Source organism: Pteropus medius, unplaced genomic scaffold, assembly GCF_902729225.1.
Source record: "Pteropus medius unplaced genomic scaffold, Ma_sr-lr_union100, whole genome shotgun sequence".
NCBI classification, from domain to species: Eukaryota; Metazoa; Chordata; class Mammalia; order Chiroptera; family Pteropodidae; genus Pteropus; species Pteropus medius.
In genome coordinates, this window is record NW_024344378.1 from 25241284 (window position 1) to 25261440 (window position 20157).

General features: G+C 39.0%; 1 protein-coding gene across 1 annotated transcript in view; it reads right to left on the reverse strand.

The window, feature by feature from the left end:
- Window positions 1-20157, reverse strand: part of PDE6C (phosphodiesterase 6C) — a 41654-nt gene that overhangs the window by 16556 nt on the left and 4941 nt on the right. The window contains exons 2-15 of the mRNA XM_039871708.1: window positions 18900-19052; window positions 18712-18801; window positions 17674-17814; window positions 14890-14964; window positions 13787-13851; window positions 13616-13682; window positions 12387-12434; window positions 10846-10995; window positions 10100-10243; window positions 8788-8856; window positions 3896-4042; window positions 3548-3655; window positions 2769-2878; window positions 1219-1306 (exon numbers count right to left, since the gene is read on the reverse strand). Of these exons, the coding sequence (XP_039727642.1) occupies window positions 1219-1306; window positions 2769-2878; window positions 3548-3655; window positions 3896-4042; window positions 8788-8856; window positions 10100-10243; window positions 10846-10995; window positions 12387-12434; window positions 13616-13682; window positions 13787-13851; window positions 14890-14964; window positions 17674-17814; window positions 18712-18801; window positions 18900-19052 (1455 nt within the window). The remainder of the gene's footprint in view (window positions 1-1218; window positions 1307-2768; window positions 2879-3547; window positions 3656-3895; window positions 4043-8787; window positions 8857-10099; window positions 10244-10845; window positions 10996-12386; window positions 12435-13615; window positions 13683-13786; window positions 13852-14889; window positions 14965-17673; window positions 17815-18711; window positions 18802-18899; window positions 19053-20157) is intronic.

Consider the following 20157-nt stretch of genomic DNA (forward strand, 5'->3'; position numbering starts at 1 on the left):
GAAGAGGTTCTGGCTGTACATCAGAATTATTAAAGTTCTTACTGAAAATGCAGATTCCTGGGCCCTGACCCCAGAGAGAGTGGTCAGTATGAGAAGAAGCCCAGGATCTGTTTCTAAAAGCCTGCCTGTCCCTGCCCTGCTAAATCAGTAGCTGACACAGTTGGTCTGGGTGCTGCATCAATCACAGACCATTAAAAACACTTGAGTCATTTTTTTTTTTCTTTTTTCCATTTTTCTGCCTGGTTGCTCTGTCTTAATAGTTTTCCCACTTGGCTTTTCATTACCTCAAAGAATGTAGTTTTGTCTCTAAATCTGGACACATTTCTGTGTATTCCTTCTCCTGAGTCTTTAATAAAAGATTATTATCAAAACTGAGAAAAGCTCTACTCTCGAGAGGTCTTACTTATCCTAATGAGCATGTGTGATTCTAAACAAGTTCTCTGCTGTGACAAAACAGTGTTCCCCTCCACTAATAAATGTTTTGGTTTGGAACTTTCTCAAGAGATTTTTTTTAAAGTATAATTAGATGACAGCCACAACTTTTCCGTAGCCTATATACTCCTTAAATAAAATTGAAAAAGAGAAGAAGAATGACTACTTCTCATGGAATGTTAGTAGCACATGATATGTACAAATCAAAGGGCATTCAAGATCAAGCTCAAAGCCACTTCCTGTGTAAAGCCATCCCTGAATCTGTCCCTCTTCTTCTCAATGCCCTGCCCACTCCTGATTATGACATCTCCCTCTGGATCTCTCAGTACTTCTCTGATGGCTGTTGTCTAATTCTGTCTTACACCCTGATTTCATGCCTGTATCTACTACCAAAGCTTGACTTTCTCAAAGGTACAGACCCTGCCCTCAGCAAGTGATCATAAATGAATAAGAAAATCAGTGTCTGTGTAGCCATTTCTTCTCTTTACATTTATATAGACTTTAGGATGCACAGGGCCTTTTCATATCCACTATCAGCTTTTTCTTCTTTCTTCACAGGCCCACAGAGATTCTGTAACTTTCTATGGCTCTTTTCTCCTTTATCTTAGCTACTTCCAACTTGGTTGTTCAGAAACTGTTGCACTAGAGCAATTTCTGTCAATCGACTTTAATAAAAGTATATACTGTCAGCCTCCATAACTCAAGGCCATCCTCTTTCCAAGCATTTTCTGTGGGTTAGTGTTTTGATCCAGAGCTGTGAGCCGCCCTAGATAGAGGCTTACGTACCTCATCCTGCAGTAGAGTCTTACTGTACTCCAGATGGTGCCTCTCCAAAATAGAAGATCCATGAAGCCTTGCTAATGGAGATGTGGATCTAGGAGGAAAAGGATATGCCATCATTTTAAAGATTCTACTTAAGTCCATGCGATATAGAATCTTTACTATCTGAGGACTTTTTTCATTTCTTTCCTCTCCTTCTCTCCTAATGCTTGTGAAATCGTCGAAAGTAACATATTGGAAAAGATTTTTTAGATTTAGAAGACGAGAAAATGCTCTTTCAATAAATCTTTTTTAAAATCCCCTGATTTTGCTGAATGACTAAAATGATCAAATTGTTTAAACTAGGAAGTTTGGTTCATCCCCTGCACGTAAAATCACAAAGTTCCCTGGAGTTCACAGTGCTAGACTATGACCCACAGAACATGGAGCAAACCCGTTGAAGCCACACATTATTTGCATAGAAAGTGTTCATTAAGAATTTCTAAGAATCAAAATGAAAATCACTGTAAAGTAACATTTCTTTTCTCCTCCAAAACAGTGAGATAAATTTAAACTTAAATTTCCTATTTATTAACGGTTAGGTCACAGATTTGTGTAAGTGGAGACCTCGGTCTTTGGTACTCTGCCTTTCTTCAATTCTTCCTGTTTGAGAAGGGAAAGTGACGTCACAAATAAAAAGGTGAAAAGAAGAAAAGATGCAGAGAGGCTGAGGTACAAGGTCTACATAGATAATGTGGAGGCTTCACTATGGAGACATGGAATATATAATTTTAAAAAAAGAAGAAATAAGAAATATTGATGTCAGCTTAGTAGAGAAGTTTTATTTTATTTCAGAAAGAGCAGAACTTTAGGGAGGGGAGGCATCACAAACAAGTCACTAACAGGTCTGGTAAAGCAGCTACTCCACTTAGGGAACCATGTCTGATCCATGTTGTAATTGATCATAATTTTAACATGTATTCAAAAACCTAATCTCTGTCAGTGCTGGAGATTTTTTAAAAAATGAATAAAGCTCAATTCCAGTTGAAAAGAGTGGTATCTTTAATTCCTTTGGGTTTAAAAACACTGGTAACAAATGTTACTGGAGAGTTAGATATTTACCCAGTTTCAAAGTAACACCTCACAGATTAGTTATTAACACAAAGGAGAAAATGTACCTTTGCATAAAGAGATCAGCTAGACATTAGTCACAAAGAGTTTGATTTAACCTCATAGATGATGGGACAAATTGACATCGTGAGCCTCCTGACACAATGCACTGAGGACACAATATCCTCTATGTAGGATTTCTGCCCAAAAATGTTTCCCCTGAATCTAGCAATTTGGAAACAATCAGACAAATCCAAATGGAATCATATTTTGCAAAACTGGCCTAGACTCTTCAAAAACATCAACATCTTGAAGGACACAAAAATGTTGAGGAATGATTCCAGATTAAAGGAGATTAAAGATATTGACAACTAAACCTGCCCGCAAGGTGCTTTTCATTCATTCTCCCCTTAGACACCTTCAGACATCATCAGCACTTGTCAACCTTGCCACGTGTGTTCACTTACTTCATCTGATACAAATTATTGGTGCCTCTGTGGTCAATGTCATGGCAGAAAGCAGCGGCGAGCATGGCAAAGGCTTCAAGATCCGTATAGTATTTCTTTAGTCTTCCTGTCTAAAAATTACATATGTATTTACTTGAATCAATATACCTGTACAGTGCATGCAGTGAGTCCTGCCTGCAATGGAGAAGGAGACCTGCTTTGTTTTCAAAGCAAGCTGGTTTTATTTCTTGTTGAGAATTGTAACTCATTCTGGGCAATTACAAAACTCAGCAGGATGAAAGAGTAGTTGAGGGGATGAGTTAAAAAGGAGAAGGGATTAATAAGTACAAATTGCCAGTTATAAAAACAGTCATGGGGATATAATGTACAGCGTAGGAAATATAGTCAGCAACATTGTAATAACTATGTACTGGGTCAGATGGGTACTAGACTTATGGGGTGATCACTTGGGAAGTTATATAAGTGTGTAATCATTATGTTGTTCACTTGAAACTAATAGCATATTGTATGTCAACTGTAACTGAAAAGAAAAAAACAAACCAGCAGGTAACAGAAATTTCCTTTAAAGAGATAACTACATGATTGTCAAAGTGATAATCCAGCCAAGTGCCCAGGGGCACCCGCATGCCTGGCATCATCTACAGGGGAGTTAGGGTTTATGAGATTATGTCCATGAATTCCAAAATTACTGACCTAAACTGATGAACCATCTCCAGTTCTCGCCATATTCAAAGGGGAAATGTGCAGGTTTACAATGACTTCCAGAGCTCTGTACCTACCATCAGCAAAGTGAACATCGTCTGACCCACATTGAAGCCGTGCCGCCAGTTGTGGTAAGTGATGGAACGGTACCCCTTTCTCACGGTGTACATCCATCTGGTAAGAACCTGTTACCAAAAGAAGACAACACCGTTCAGACTTTGGAGCAGAATGCTAAAGGTTAAGAGGTCTGTGACAATCTTATCTAAAAAGATTGGTTGGTCTTATTTACAGGGGTTAAGCTGATATATTTACAAAGTTAATGATAATTTAAAATCCAAACTGAAGTTAATCTTTTGAACTGCAGGAAACATTAGCAAAGTACAGCAAGAGAATCACTCAGTATTTTACATTAAAGACCATCTGACCTCGACAGGTACTTTGAATTTCTCCACCACATTTATTTCAAAAAACAGTCGTAGTCCACACTTAATCAGTTCGTGTTCTGTGATGAGGAAGTCACTGAAGCGGAATTCATACAGGTCTACTACCTTTGGGTCTGGCAAGTCCTCTTTCTGTTCAAACAAGGACAAACTGTTTCAGGTTGCATTCATCTTTTTTGCCTCTAGTCTCACATATCCAACACTGGGTGTGAAACAAAATTGCAATAAATGGATGCCACATGCAATGCACTGAGCCTTTACAGCGTCTGGCACTGGATTGTGTGTTTGCATATATTATCCTCACGACAAACCTGCATGATTATCCCCAGTTTCCAGGTGGTAAAACTGAGTCTCGGCTATATTAAGAGTCTTTCTAAGTAATGGAATTCAATTCTAAATCTGACTCCAGTGGCTATTTTTTTTCCACGATGCAAAATCAAACATTTAGACTCCTCAGCTTTACCCATTTTTAATACTCCTCATTTTTCACATTCAAGAGATATTCGGTAAACAGTAAATAATCACTTAATTCAATCCTATCATACTTCTTTACATATTCTATAATGCTTTCCCATGAGACTGTGAGGTGCGCAAGGGTGGGATCACGTCACTTATTTGCTGTGGTGTTTGTCCCAGAACCTGTGGTGCCTGTCCCGTGGAGGTGCTCGGGAGAAATTTGTTGAATGGATGTCCTGCAGTGTTTTGGTACACTTGCAGAAACCTCATTTAACTCACACCTTGTTAGGATTTAGGGTTATGTGGAAACAAAACAAAACAAAAAAACAAAACAAAACAAAACAAAACAAAAAAACAGTGAATTAGGCACATGAGTATCGGCATGGCTTGGAAAATAAAAATGTAGATCTTACCCTTAAGGAAGTTAACTTATTGAAATGGTTATACAGTACAGAGCAGGGAAGGGTGAGAGCTCAGAACTCTCAGAGCATAGCATCTGAGCGCTTGGACTGTGTGTGAGAGACTGAACACCTGAAGGCAGGAGTGGGGAATTAAAGGGAGAGAGATTCTGGAGGGGCAGGTATTCAGCTGATTGGTAGGAGGAGAGAAAGGGCCAGGAGGCAGGAGTTAGCGAGGGCTATATGCGCCTCCCAGATGGATGTGCAGGAGCAATGCAGTTCACTGGGTATTTACCGAGTCCATTGTGTGTCCTTAATAGTGTGCTGAGGTCGTTGCCCTTGGTAAGTTTAAGGTTTTCCAGGGGATAGTTCAGGCTCTATTTATACAAATTTCAACGGCAAATGATATATGCCTGTTTTAGGTAGAATTATGGTTTCTAGTCCCCTACCCTGTGAGTCTGGGCTGGTCTCTCACACCCTTGCCCTTCTCTCTTTTCCGTGGGGCTCCCTTCCCACCAGTGTCACTCTCAGACTGTTCCTTTAGGCAGAGACTTTTTCCTGCAAAGCAGTGGCTTGGCATCAGGAGACTAGTGTTCAGTTCTGAGTTCGGGTTAACTACATCTCCCAGACTGAACGAGCCTCAATTTTCTCATCTGTGAAATGGAAACTGTAATAGTAACATTTCGGTTTTGGTGTTTTAATCTAAAAACCTATTCCGATTCTATGTGCGTGTTTAAAGAAAAATTAGAGGAGATTCAATTCATGGCCCATGTAACACTTCATAAAACTCTTTTTTCCCTTTCTCATAGGATCCTCCTATGTCCTTTGTTACCTATCCTCATCACTTTCTTTCTCTCTCCAAACTCTCCCAGATTCCTTGCTCATATAGGTTCTTCTTTTTCATTCATTCATTTATTATTTATTCATTCAACAAACATTTATTGGTTCCTATCTGTGTTCTAAGCATTATGGATGAAGCGATGGATAAAACAGACATTGTCACTACTCCTGAAATATATGTTCTCATGCGGAGTGACAGACAATAAACAAAGCTTTTAAAGAAAAGGTAGGTACAGACAGTGGCGGAGGTGCCCTACACCACGTGGCCTCCCTGCTGGAAGTCATCTCTGCCTCACAGTTCCTAGAGTGCCATGTAAAGATAAAATGTGAAAATACTTTTTAATGCATTGCAGGGTCAGTCATACTTAAATGTAAATATTCATTTTAGCAGGAAACAAAGTAAATTCAGAATTATGATTCCTAGGCCCCAGGTACAGTTATAGAAGAACCTGTAAAATAATACTTTAATACAGAAATCACAGGTTTTGAAGAAAAGCCATTTTTAAGTCTATGCTACAGAGTGGTGGATCAAAATAAAGGCTTTTGATTGGTCTGATTAGTAAAAACTCTGGCATTCGAGGCTGATTTTCTCCTCTTTGCAGGAATTACACAGCTGAGGTGTAGGGAGTGGAGAAGGGTGATGCTGCCATGGCTTGCACCATCTGCTCCCAGAAGGATCATCCTGAACATCTGGTCATGTCAGTCCTGGGGTCTCAGTGTGCCAGGCTGTCATGGTCTTGTCTGGACTCCTTGCCAGGCCTCACAGGCTGCTCCTCCCCTCTGCTCACTGAAGCTCTGGCCAAACCCAGCTGTCTACCATTTCTTTAAGATAGCATGCTATCTCATGTCTTCACACTCTGGCCTATACTGTCTCGCTTTCCCTTTTCAACTCCAGTCATCTCCAAGTCCCCATCATCAATCCCCGCCCAGCTGACTCCTGCTTCCCCTTCACACCTCGGGGCCGTGGCTATCATCTCATATTCTACCACATTCTGTGAGTAGAATTAGGCCGAGTACTCCCTCAGGCCCTTGGCACTCATGATCTGTAAACTCGTCCACCCAGGGCAATGTCAGTGCTTGTATTTTTGTCTCCCTAATAAACAGGGGGCTTCTTGAACCAGATTAGAACCAGACCATACTATCTTTTGCCATCAGGACCTCATACAGTTTTCTATATTATAATACATCTCAATAATTACTAAATGAATGAAAAAAATTGAATAAAGAATGAAGGAGTGAGGCGCTTCTCTGACTCTCCAGATCTTCTTTTTATGAGTGACCTGGAATGTCCTGGAGAACAGGAGAAAGGTAGGAGGAGGACTTTCCTCACCTCTTTTGCCAGAGTCAGTGCACTTCTACCCCTGTCCTTCCCAGCACAATGACGTGCACCTGCTGTTACACCTATAAAATAGAACCAGGCCTTCCCTGAACCCAGAATTAAAGTACACACCTAGAGAAAAAATCGTGGGAAGTAGAAATGCATAAATAATCACGTAGCTGGGAAATTAAGCCAAGATAATTTTGAAGAATCCCTCTGAAACACTTGTTTGTTTCTTGAGTTCCTAAGTTTTATGCAACAATGATTTGGGATGAGCAGATTTTACATTAAAATGGGGTGTTTTTTGGTAAAGCTACTGGTCCTTTACCCATTCTATTGCTTCTCCAAAACAAGGTTCTTCCTTCTTTAAATAGAGAACTAGAGAATTTCTAACGTGTCATGGATGTCAATTAAAATTTTATTTTACAAAAGATACATGTTATTGAGGGCAGGTGAGGAGAAGGAAAGGTTGTCTTCTGGTCCAAGTGTGAGAGGAAAGTGCTCAGAGGTGGAGCCAAAGACAGCGGGAGAAGGAAGAAGGGCCTCAGGTGACACGAAAATATTCAGGGTGGGAATGAAGCCCTCAACAGGTGTCAGAGGGTACTGACTCTGTAGTAGCACAACCAAGGACCAGGAGGAGGGTTCAGAGACCATAAGAGGTGGGAAGGGGGAAGGTGAGATGTTCAGTACATCTTAGTTTGGAAAGCAGAACACTTACATTCAAGACTGGATATGGGACAGTGGAAAATAGGATGAGGTAGTTAGTGAGAGAAATAAATGTGGTATTATTTCAATGTCAATCAGATTGTATTTAAGCTTTTGAAATTCAAGGTCTAGGGTCCTTGGTAATAACTCAGAATTTCATTTTTGGTCCACACTCTAGAAATAATTGCTCTATCCTTATAGTAAGGGTAAAAACTGAAACAGACCATCCCTAACAAAATCTAAAACCAACTTTATTCACCCTCCAGAAGAAAACCTAACCCTCTTTGCAGAAAGATATTATCACCCACAGCCACAACAAGTTTTTATACACAATGTCCAGTTTTCAATTAAAAAAAAAAATTATGGAGCATGCTTTAAAATGATCAAATGACTGAAACCCAAAAGCAAAAATAGACAGTAGAACCAGACCTACAGATGATGCAGATTTTGAGATGGAGAATTTCAAATAACCGTGCTCAATAAATTCAAGAAATAGAAAGATAGACAAAATAGATAAAGTGATGGAAAGTTTTAAGACAATGTTGGAATCTTTAAAAAGAATTAAATGTGCATTCTAGAAATGAAAAAGATAATCTGAAGTTAAAAATTTATTGGATGAGTTTAATAGTAAACTGTAGAAAATGGGTTTGGAGGGTTAGCAGTAAAAACAACAAATATAACATGATTAATGAACTGGAAGAGAAGTTAATTTCAACCAGAAATAATAGGGTGACTCAATGACAATAGGAAAGAACTGAATTCTTGCAGACTCCAGAAAAGAAGCTAGAGACGGCAGATAATAACTGTAGCTACAAGGGTTTGTTTTCTATAATCCTGTCATGTCTTCTGAGGTGGCCATGGTGTAATCTAAAGCCATTAAAATAAACCAGTTCATGATATCTCTAGAGTCTATGTCTATAGTCTCTTAGGCCATAGTCTAGTTTAGCTGGGATTTTAAATTATCTGCATGGATTAGACTATAGGCGATGAGGAGGAAGAAAAGCAGGAAGCCAGAAGATGACTCTTTAGAAGAAATCTCCTTTCTTTTTAGCTTTGAAAGGTGCCAGGGAAGAGGAAACGAAATATCTACTTGAAAAATGAAAAAGCAATGTTCATATATTTTATTAAAAACACATTAAGGATAAAAGTAAAACACTTACCAAAATAGTGACAAGTTGTTTTTCTTCACAGTCTTCAATTACATCTATATTTAACTTTTCTTTAAATTTCTAAAATGTAAAAGCAATTGAGGTGAAATTCTTATAAAGGAGATTTCTATCTGATTCCTCACTCTTAAAATCAGTTTAAAAATATTTAAAATATGCTGTAATGAGTTCCATGACAAAGATGCATTCTGGCTACAAAGAAAACCTAAAGCACCTGAGTATGAAGTTTCCTCCAAGAAATAATCTAATCGATTTTCCTATTTTCCCAAAAATGTAACAGTAGCTATTGAGAGAGAGAGAGAGAAAGAGAAAGAGGTGTTGTTTGTATGTAGGTAAGAAAGCAAAAAATAAGTGGCTTACATCTGTTTTTTTTTTCTAGTATATAGCAATCCCCCTTTATTCTCCCCATCTTCAACATCTCATCTTCAATATCTTCAGTATCTCAAACTCTCAAGTCCAGTTTCTTAACTCTCAAATCACCCAACAAAACAAACAAACAAACAAACAAACGAAAACAAAGAAAAAACCATGACAGTAAAACTATACCTAAGCACATACTGTAAAAGCTAGGGAAATAAAAGGAATAGAAATAGTGGGTATGTGATATTTTCCCTTCATTTCGTGATAACTAGAACTGTTAGCAAATATCTACTTGCTCTCCCATCATCCATGATGTTGGTTTTGGTCATGTTTGGCCAATAAAAATTTCAGTGAATGTGATATGAATAAAGACTTAAAATGTGCTTGCACGGTGTGCTTGCTCTGTAACACTTCTGTCATCATTATGAGAAGAACATTTATCAGGTAGCTGTTGATCAAGAAATATGAGGGAGACACATAGAGAAAACCGAACTTGCATCATGGAACCAAGCCCAACCAAGATTAGTTGAAGCCTGGTCAACCCACAAATGCCTGAGTGAGAAATAGATGTTTATTGTTATTTACTACTGAGATGTTATGATTGTTGTGCAGCATTACACAACAATAACTGACTGATACATTTCCCTTCCTGGAAATATTTTTTTCCTTGCTAACACATTTGAATCTAGACATTACTACTCCAGCTCCTACAGACTCAGAAGCTGTTTTTAATGAAGCACTGTTCCATCCAAGCAGCCTGGTTGTCCAGTAAGGGTCTATGTATACTGGGCCACCCAGGGCCTCCCCCAACCTCTTTCTCTGTCTCCCCTCCTTAGCTCAGAACTAAACTTATTCGCATTTGTCAGACCTCTGAATATTAGGTGAATTCTAGAAGCCTTGATGTTAGATACCACCTAATGTTCACAGGACTGAATTCTCCACTTACCAAAATAGACTCGATTTCATCAGGAGTAGCTTTGGTCTGGTTCATGAGCATTTCCTGGGCTATGTCTTTTCTGTTTTCTAGCTTATTCATTTTCTCATAGGTGTCAGTATTTAAAAGAGACCATCCAAGAAATTGTGTGAGAGTCTGAAATAGATAAAATGTGATTCAAATCTCTAAAATCAGAGGAAAATTGATTTGGAGGCAGCAATCTTCATGTTTTCCTATCAATCGATCTCTTGTCCACCACCAAGAATCCAGTTCCTTATTTTAATCTAAGAAAAAACATACCAATTATGCCCCCAGACAACAAAATTGGCTAAGCCCTTGCTTTTCAAAGTACACCATGCACACCAAATACTTTATTTAAAAAGAGAAATTACAAGAATCCAGTAGAATAGGCAAGGATAGGCATGACCTGAAAATTAGAGAGAAGGCTGTTTATTGTGGGTGTGAGTGAGAATGAGAGGGAATAGAAGCGGGTGGAGAGAAAGGAGATAGAAACCTTCATTCCCAATTTCCTAGTATTGTAAAGAATTTTGATTAAACCAACAGCTCACACTTAAGTCAAAAATATTGCAGTTTATAGAAGTCAGAAAACAGAAATGACACAATAACATATTGACTGCAACCATGTGTGACTCGTGTCTTAACTGCTCTTCAAAAATATCATTCCAGAATAACAAATAATTATGCTTCTATTATTTTGTAATTTTCATTTACCTCCATTATGTTATAATTGCACTTACTTCAGTAATGTGTTCATCATACTCATCAAAAGGTTTGCCATCTTTCCTGTTGTAAAATGTAGCTACTCCCACAATGTCTTCTTTCTTGTTGACAATCGGCAGGGACAAGACATTTTTAATGACCCAGCCTGTTTCATCTACAGGTCCTTTCTACAAACAATAAAGACACTTAGTTTATTACTTTTACTTTTTATTTTGAAATAATTATAGATTCTCAGGATGTTGCAAAAGAAATGTACAGACAGGTCCCATGTCCCTTCACCCAGTTGTCTCAGTGGTAACATTTTGTGTAACTATAGTACGATATCAAAACCAGGAAAGAGATGTTGGTACAATCCAAGGAGCTTATTCAGATTTCACCAGATTTACATATATTTATTTGTGCACATGTGCGTGCGTGTGTGCGTGTGTGTGGCTCTATGCAAATTCATCACAGATGTAGGTATGCGCAACCTCTACTAAAATCAAGATACAGAACTAATCCAGCACCACGAGGCTCCCTTGCATCAGCCTTTTATAACCACCTCCTACCCCACCCACACTTGGGTTATTTTTAATTTAAAGGAAGAATAATCTTTGAGTGTTAGATGCACAATTCCTACATTGTGTCAAAACATTGTGTCTAGGATTACACAGCCTTTAAAGTGTTCTAGTACATTTGATTAAGCATACTAGAACCGAGCGTCTGTATTGTGACCACCCTAACCTCTTCTTTTTGTCTTCCCAGCCCTACGGATGAGAAGCCCTTACCCCTGCGTCAGTGTTTTCTGTTCGGTTTTTCTGTCTTCCAATACCTGTTTAATAATTTAATTCTTTGTATTAAATTATCTCTGTTGAAATATCTAGTGTGAACTCTGTTTTCCTTACTTATCCATCCAGATAGTCTTTTGTTCTATGGTGTGGTTCCATTTAGCAAACATCTCTCAGGACCCTAGGATGTGCCAGGACCTGCGCTAGTTTCTGAGGCTACAAAGGTGAATAAATCATAGACCCTAATCTCAAGATGACAACAGTCTAGCAGGGGATGCAGCCACAGGAGTTTAGGAGTGTTTCTCAAAGTGTGGCCAAAGACCACATGTAACAGATTTTTAAAAAAACTTGTTCCATGGGCATCTTGACTAAGCTCCTCAGGTAATTCTGATGCCCCCCTCCGAAGTCTGAGAACCATGGTGTAGTAGCACCTGCACAGAATGCAGCAAGGCAAGGTAGCCAAGCACTCAACACAGTACATAATTCATTCTTCAGCCTCCTTTTGCTTATTTAGCCATCCTTTGAGGCTCAGGCTAAGTCTCATTTCTTCTGTGAAGCCTTCTCTAATGTTTTTCACCTATATGGAATTTTTCTTTTTCAGAATTACAAAAGCACTTATAGCCTGGACCATACAATTTAGCACTTAGATGTTTTCCAAATGCTTCAGAATTGTTGTTTTTTTTTTGTCTCTGAGTCTAATGCAGATTCTGGGGATGGGAAGTATGGGGGAACAGTGCTGCTCCCCTCCTCCTCCACGCTGAGAGGTGAGGACCGGCAGAGGATGAAGTTACCTGAAAGGTGAAGTATTCATCTGCGGAGGCATTCAGCATGTTACATATCTGTAAAACAAGAGGAAACAAAAATCCTGAAACATCGTGTGGTGGAGCCATTAAACTTGCAACGCAGAATAAGAAAGAATGCATCAGATGGGAGGGTTTCTTCCATAGCTCTCCATGACATGCAGGCAGATTAGTCACACTGGACCTCGGCTAGGCCAGATTTGCTAATAATACATTGAAGTTAACGTCCCTTCTGCTAATTCCGTTATTGATTACATTTAGCACCATCTCTGCTCTTTTCTCTTCTTCCAGCCTCTAAGGATTCTTCTTCCAAATTCAAAGCAACTAGACAAATGAGCTTCTTCCAAATTCAAAGCAGCTAGACAAATGAGCACTGCCAAAAACACAATCACAACACTAAAGAAACCACAAATATGTAAATAAATGCTGTAAGTATATTTTAGAAACTTGGATCTAAAGAGTGAATAAATAAAAATGCCAACAAAAAGAAATATTGAAAGCATCGAATATTCTTGTAGGAAGGACTCTTGATGCCAAAAAAATGGCCCAGGTGGTGAAGAAGCCCAACGTGGGAGAAAAGTCACCCATGAGAAGGAGAAAGGTCAGCCATTAGTGGCTGAGGTCAAGTGGAAAATCTATGGTGACCCTTGTCCTCTGACCATGAGACCTATGGGGCCTATCAGAGATCTCTTCTTTGTCGTTTTTCTACACCTGACCTCTCCTAGCCAGACCTGGCCTACTGTCTGCTCCACTCCACCTGACAGACCAAGGTGAAATCTTCACTTCTTTTACCAACTCACAACATTCTGTATCGCAATCAGTGGCAAAGTTCTCTCTTCACATATTTTTCTCTTTTGTCAGTAATCTTTTATGCTTCCAAAGTCTTGGTTCCAAAGGAACTGTGCTTGAGATTGAATTAAACCTGGCATGAATCATGGTCATGGACTTCCAAAATATCCTGAAATTTGTGTGGTTGCAGATTAAGAACCTGGGAAATGGATCGATCTTTCTCATGTTGACAAAATATTGTCTTGCAGGGTTTAGGAGTCTCTAGTTAACTTACATTCGACTGCCAAAATTCCCCTCTCCTACTACATTCTGTGCCAAAGAGAGTGGCCGGCTCACCTTTTCCTGATACATTCTTGCTTTCACATTTGTTTCCCTATCTCTTAGCTAATAAGAGTTTCATCCAATATTATTGAATTTGTTTAATAACTTACAAATCCATTTTCAGCAACGTATGTTGGCAACCCACTAACAAGAGTCCAGTGGTCTGCAGGAGGTGTCCTTGAGGAAGAATGAAAGAAAGAAAATCATTGCTGTACAGAGAAATGCACTTTGTATAAAAAAAAAAATGGCAATTCCTGCAACAGCTTTAGGACAATACTCACGGAATCACTTTGATCTCCTCTTTTCCGTGTAAAATATAATCGATTACTTTATAAAATATGATTTCCTAAGAGGAGAGAGATCGTAAGAAAAATCTTATTTCCCAAAGGAAATGCTTTTCATTGACAAACTAATACTTTAAAACTCATTTAAATAAGACTTCTTTCCCAATGACATTTCTTTGCATAACATAAAATTACCAAACTACTCATGTTCTGATCACAAACTTGTAATAAAACTAGAAATATTATTGGCTGTTCATCTACATGAACAAACTTGTTGAACTAAATTTAAAAAGTTGAATTCACCCAGACAATTTTTAGGGGAAACTTGTCTTTCTTTTAACTGATCTTTTTCTACTGTCCAGAAGCAGAAATATCTCATTGAACAATTCTAGAAATATCTGCCCGATAACTTCAGTGGAACAAATCATGTAATTTCTCAACCTCGGTCAACTCTTTCCCTTCCCAGCTGTACTTCCCAGTGATGTCCCTTCCCACGAAGCATTTTCCCCTTTGAAGCACTAGATGATCTGAAAAAGTGCTTCAGAAATTGGATTCGGTGGACACATCGTCAAAGCTGAAAGGGACTGGAAAACTAGTCTCTCTACTTCTTTAGACAGATGCAGAAAATGAGGCCTGGACACATTCCATGCCATTACCTTCCCTTTCAGTGATGGTTCCTGCCCTGTGATGCTTGCTGTCAAGGGGGAAGTAAATCTAACCCAACCCTTCCCTGGAGATTCCAATGCAGCATCTCAGAAGGACTTGGGCACCGTATATTTCAAAAGCTTGGCAGGTGGCTCTGATGCATCCCTCCCTGTTGAGAACTACTGATCCACCAAACCCGGGCTTTACAGAAAAAGGAAATTGAAAAGTTAAACAGTGAGTTAAGGCAAAAGCCTCCCAGCTAGCTTGGGGCAAAGATGGGACAGGAATTTCAAACTCCTTGTGCAGTACTCTTTCTACTCCAAGGTCTCACATAAAGTTACAGGACTAGAACCCAGACCTTCTCAGCCCCATGGTTTTCCCTCATGCATGGCTGCCTCTGGTTTTAGCTACTTGCACCATGCACAGATATCACCAAGGAAGATGTTTGTACTTACTCTGCCATCTGGTGTCTTCGGACCTTTGTAAGGCTCAATCTCGCCAAGCTTGATTGGCCATTCATCATAGAATTCCTGGAGGTGATTATATTTAAACATTATTGAACAAGCTGTTCCATGACCTACCATATCTTATATGAATTTCATATGTTTACATATTTTACATTAATTTATAAATCTAAAATTTTAGAGCTGGAAAAGACCTGTAATTCCCAGTAATACTGCTTATAGGAACTTGTGGTTATGAGCAAGTCACTTAAACTTTTCCATCTGTAAAATGGGAATAATAATAGAATCTATACTATGGGGTCATTGAGAGGGTTAAATAAATAATAAATACACATCAATTACCCTAGCACATAATTAAAAGTACTCAGTATATAGTAGCTCTTTTATAGATAATTAAAATAAATCTACACAGGTTAAGAGGCTTGGCCAAGGTCATGCAGAGTAGCCAAAGTGTTGGTTGCCTTAACATCTATTCTCCTCTTCCCTGCTAACAGAACCTGATTTTATTTGGGTATCAGGTGGCAATTTGTTCAGGGAATATGGCCTCTGCACAACCCATAAGTGGTCTATATGAGGTATCTGGGATTAGCTGGAGTACAGTCATACAGCCCAGTTGTAGACAATGAAGAAGGAGGAGAAGTTTGCCAGGGAGCTTCTGGAGAAAGGTGTTACTCAGGTGACAGGTGATGGAAATGATATTTGTAGGAAATGTCTCCCAGTTTTGTCATGTCTATGTGCCATACCTTGAGCTGCAACAGCCATCTTGCCATCATAAAAAGAGACCTCATTAAAATGCCGAAGGTAACAGAGACCTGGCCAGGATAAAATGTAAAGCACCTGAGACTTTGATGACTCTACTGAGCTCCGAATTAGCCAGCCTAAGAATTGCCCTACCTTGGGACTTCTTGTTCAATGAGATAATAACTTATCTTATTGTCTAAGATGCTTTCACCTGGGTCTGAGGTTGCAGCCAAAAACACTCTAGCCCATACAATCATGTAGGGAATCTCAGAGCCAGGATCAGAACCCAGCTCTCCTGATGCTTGGTCCTATGTTTATCCACTTAGAATAATTACTCTGAAAAAATAACTTCCAATCACATGGGTAGTAATAAATATAAATGACATGGTATTCATTAGTTATGTTGAACTAGGAGAGCTTCAACAGAATTAATGAAACAAGATGAGAAATGAGCCTTATATTGTGTGTCAATAGTATTAAATATTTTATTATTTCTACTTTAAAATAATTATAACTTTTCAGAATACAAAACCTTGAATTGGTAATGACAGTATCATTTATTATTCTCCTACTATGTACTAGACACTACATATATATATATATAGATATATCTCTATATATATCTATAGCTATGTCGATATAGAATCAGGGAGGTTAAAAGACTTGCTGAAAAAAAAGACAAAGTCAAAGAACTGACATGTGTATCCAAAATATACAAAGAGCTTAAAACTGAACAATAAGAAGATAATCAATGCAATTAAAAAGTGGACCAAAAAATCTGAACATGTCTCACCAAAGAAGGTATACAGATGGCAAATAAGCATATGAAAAGATGCTCCACATCACATGTCATCAGGGAAATGTAAATTAAGACAATGAGATACCACTACACACCCATTAGCATGGGTAAAATCTAAAATACTGACATCACCAACTGCCAGCAAAGATGTGGAAAACAGAAACTCATTTATTGCTAGTGGAAATGCAAAATGGCATAGCCACTTTAGAAGATAGTCTGGCAGTTTCTTATAAAGCTAAACATATTCTTACCATATGATCCAGCAATAAGCCTCCTTGGTATTTAGCCAAAGGAGTTGAAAATGTATGTCCACATAAAATCTATACATTATTCATAATTGCCAAAATTTGGAAGTAACCAAGATGTCCTTCAGTAGGTAAATGAATAAATTGTGGTGAATCCAGACAATAAAATAGTCTTCAGCATTATAAAGAAATGAACTAGCAACCTATGAAAATATATGGAGGAAATGTATGTGCATATTGCTAAGAGAAATAATCCAATCTGAAAAAGCTACATAGTGTATGATTCCAACTAGATGGGATTATGGAAAAGGCAAAACTATAGAGTCAATAAAAAAGAAAACAAGTGGTTGCCAGGGGTTTGGGTTAGGGAGAGGGAAGAATGAATAAACGGCACACAGAGGATTTTTTAGGGCAGGTAAACTATTCCGAATAATGCTGTAATGGCAGATATATGACATTATGCATTTGTCAAATCCCATAGAACTGTACAGCACAAGGAATGAACCCTAATGTAAACTGTGGACTTTAGTTAATAATAGTGTATCCATACTGATTTATCAGCTGTAACAAATGTACCACACCAATGCAAGATGTTATAATAGGAATAGATAATAGGGGAAACGGGGAGATGGTGGGGAAGAAGACATATATGGGAAGTTGCTGAACTTTCTGCTCATTTTTTATGTAAACCTAAAATTTCTCTTAAAAGTAAAGTCTATTAATTAATATTTTAAAAAAGAAAAAGGACTCGTTGAAGACACATACAACTAGGAAGTAGAAAAGCTAAGCTTCGAGCCTAGATTGTTGTTTTGTTGTTGTTCCAAAATGCATACTTTCACCTCTGTGCTGCATTTTCTTGGCAGTAGTTCTTATAATAGATCATGACTGATTATTTACATAGTGTACCCATGTTTTAACGGATCACATTTCATGTGATGTGTGTATTACAGGTGATTTTAGGCAAGACAAAATGTATGGAACAATGAGGACCTTCTCCTTGGTCATGTCCAGCAGTCCAATGGAGTATCGCTCACAATTCAGATATGTTCTAACTGTGTAAAGCGCTTTGTGAAACTGTCGCTCAATATCTGTGAGCTCTTCAAACACTTTATTGGCTGACCACATAAGGATCTGAAAGTAGGTATTAAAAAGAAAACAGTTAGAACAAAACACATTATGAAAAGATAGAGCTTTGGCCAGAAGAAAACAGGAGGTGTATCAAATAAAATGAAATACATATCACTAGACTAGGCGATTCCATTTTTGAACCTGTACGTGTCCAAGAAATTACTGATTCTCTGCATGGGATGATGACTACACCTTTGTAAGGCTCTGGGTTTCCGAAGGAGAAGCAAATGTTTTGGCTTCAAAGGGCCAGTGACCTACAGTTGGATACAGAGACAGCCCCTGGGCACAGGGTGCAGTATTACTGGCCCACTGGGTCCTGCTGGCCCTTGTGGGGAGAAAGCTACATGCCTCCTTCCATGCATCCTGAGCTAAACAGAGGTAACCCTACCTGGACAGTTAGGATGGAAAGAAACCTTGAAAGCCCTCTATTCTAACCACCCCCAGATACACACAACATTGTACTGATGAGGAAACAGGCCCAGAGAGTGGTCCCAACTCAGGTATCCTGGATACCAGTGTTGTCCTTTATAATCCTGGCTCAAGGAGGAAACAGACTTCAGAGGAGTGATTTACTCCTGAAATTTATAGGTTGACTATGTACCGGGAACTGCTAAGAGATTGATCTGAACTAATTCATCTAATGACTATTTAATAGTCACTGCAACCATGTGGGGTAGGTATGATAACGATCATCACTATCTCATAGGTGAAGAAATCATGTCTACCCAGAATGAAAACCGGAGAAAGGCAAGACACCTGGCTCTGAAGTTTGGGAATTGGCTCAATGTGGCCTAAACCCCCATGAGGGAAAAGAGGGATCTGGGCTTGTTGCCTCTCTCTCTCTGGGTCCCTTTATCAGAACAAGTCAGCATGGCGTGATTAGTGTCACCTTCCCTTTACCTGGCTTCTTCGGGATTCAACACTATACAGGTAGTTGGTATGATGAAGCTTTAGGATGATAGAAACAAAAGTGAGGTATTTGGAAAAGACCTACAGATGGCAGAGAAAAACAAATTAGATGGGATGTCTTTCTTTTAATTGTGTAACAAGTAAGTTTCCTGAGCCTCCAGCTGGATGCCCAGCATTACCTCTTCATCCTGTGTGGAGAATGCAGGTGCATTTACTTTGTTAACCGCCATAACCACAGCAAGAACCTCTTTGCCCATCACGATCGGGTTTGCCAGCAGGTTTCTGGTGACATATCCGGTTTGTTTGTCCATGAAGTCAGAAAAATGGCTGTTCTGAAAGACACATTCACACATTTGCCAAAGGAGCACAGAACCATGGAGTGTAGCTCTGGAGATGGCAACAGGTCTTTCTGTCTAACCCGTCATATTTACAGGTAACCAGGGCCCCAGCACAGCGGACCTGAGCAAACACTACCCCATCCTATGATTGCTTAAAGTGAAATTACCCATTTCAGAATGAACATTTGCCATCTGAACTTTGGCTTATCTAGGTTAGGCTGAGGTTGGGCCAGGGGAAAAGGGGGGATTGTCGTGGCCGAATGGAAAGAAGGTGCTAAGAGGAAGGGAGAGAGAGACAGAGGGTGTCAATGAACAGAACGTGTGTGCCCAGAAGGAGAGCACAGCTGGAGTTACAGGGATATTTCAAAGAGTTCTTTTTACTTACAAAAGTCAAACGTGCACTTGAAACCAGAGAACTAGTACATCACAACACGAAGAAAAAATTAGTGATCCCCCCCAAACTCCTTCTAATCTCACCTACTTAAGGAAATCAGTGTTAATTGCTTGGTGTGTCACCTTCTATGTCTTGCTCTATGCTTGGACAAAGGTGTTTGGTTTTTTTTGTTGTTGTTCTTTTGGATTTTTTATAACATTTTCTTTTCTAAATTACATGATACTTTCATAACAATATTTTATGGACTTTCCTCCAGACCAATGCACATGGTTGTGAATTTATCTCTCGATTCTTGCACGCTGCTCCACAGTGTGGGAGCTCCATGATCAGCTCAGTCATCCTCCACTGACTCAGTCTGTTTATAGTTTCCCCACTGCTAGCAATGCTGCACTAATCATTCACGCTTTTATTTTTATGAGATGGGTTACCCAAAGTGGAAGTTACTTTTGCTGGGTCAATAGGTATATGCAGTTTTTATTCATACAGATTACTTTTACCAAAAGTTGGAATTCTTACTTCCACTGGTCATGGGTGAGAGGAACACCCTCTCACCAACACTGGATCCTTACCAATTTTCATTGTCTCACCAAACTAATGTCTTTTATTCATATTTTTTATTTCTCTCTTTGGGAGAGAGGAAGTGGATCTTCCCAGATATAAGCTGTGCAAGAGATGTAAGTGCAAGAGATGATTCTAGTACACTCA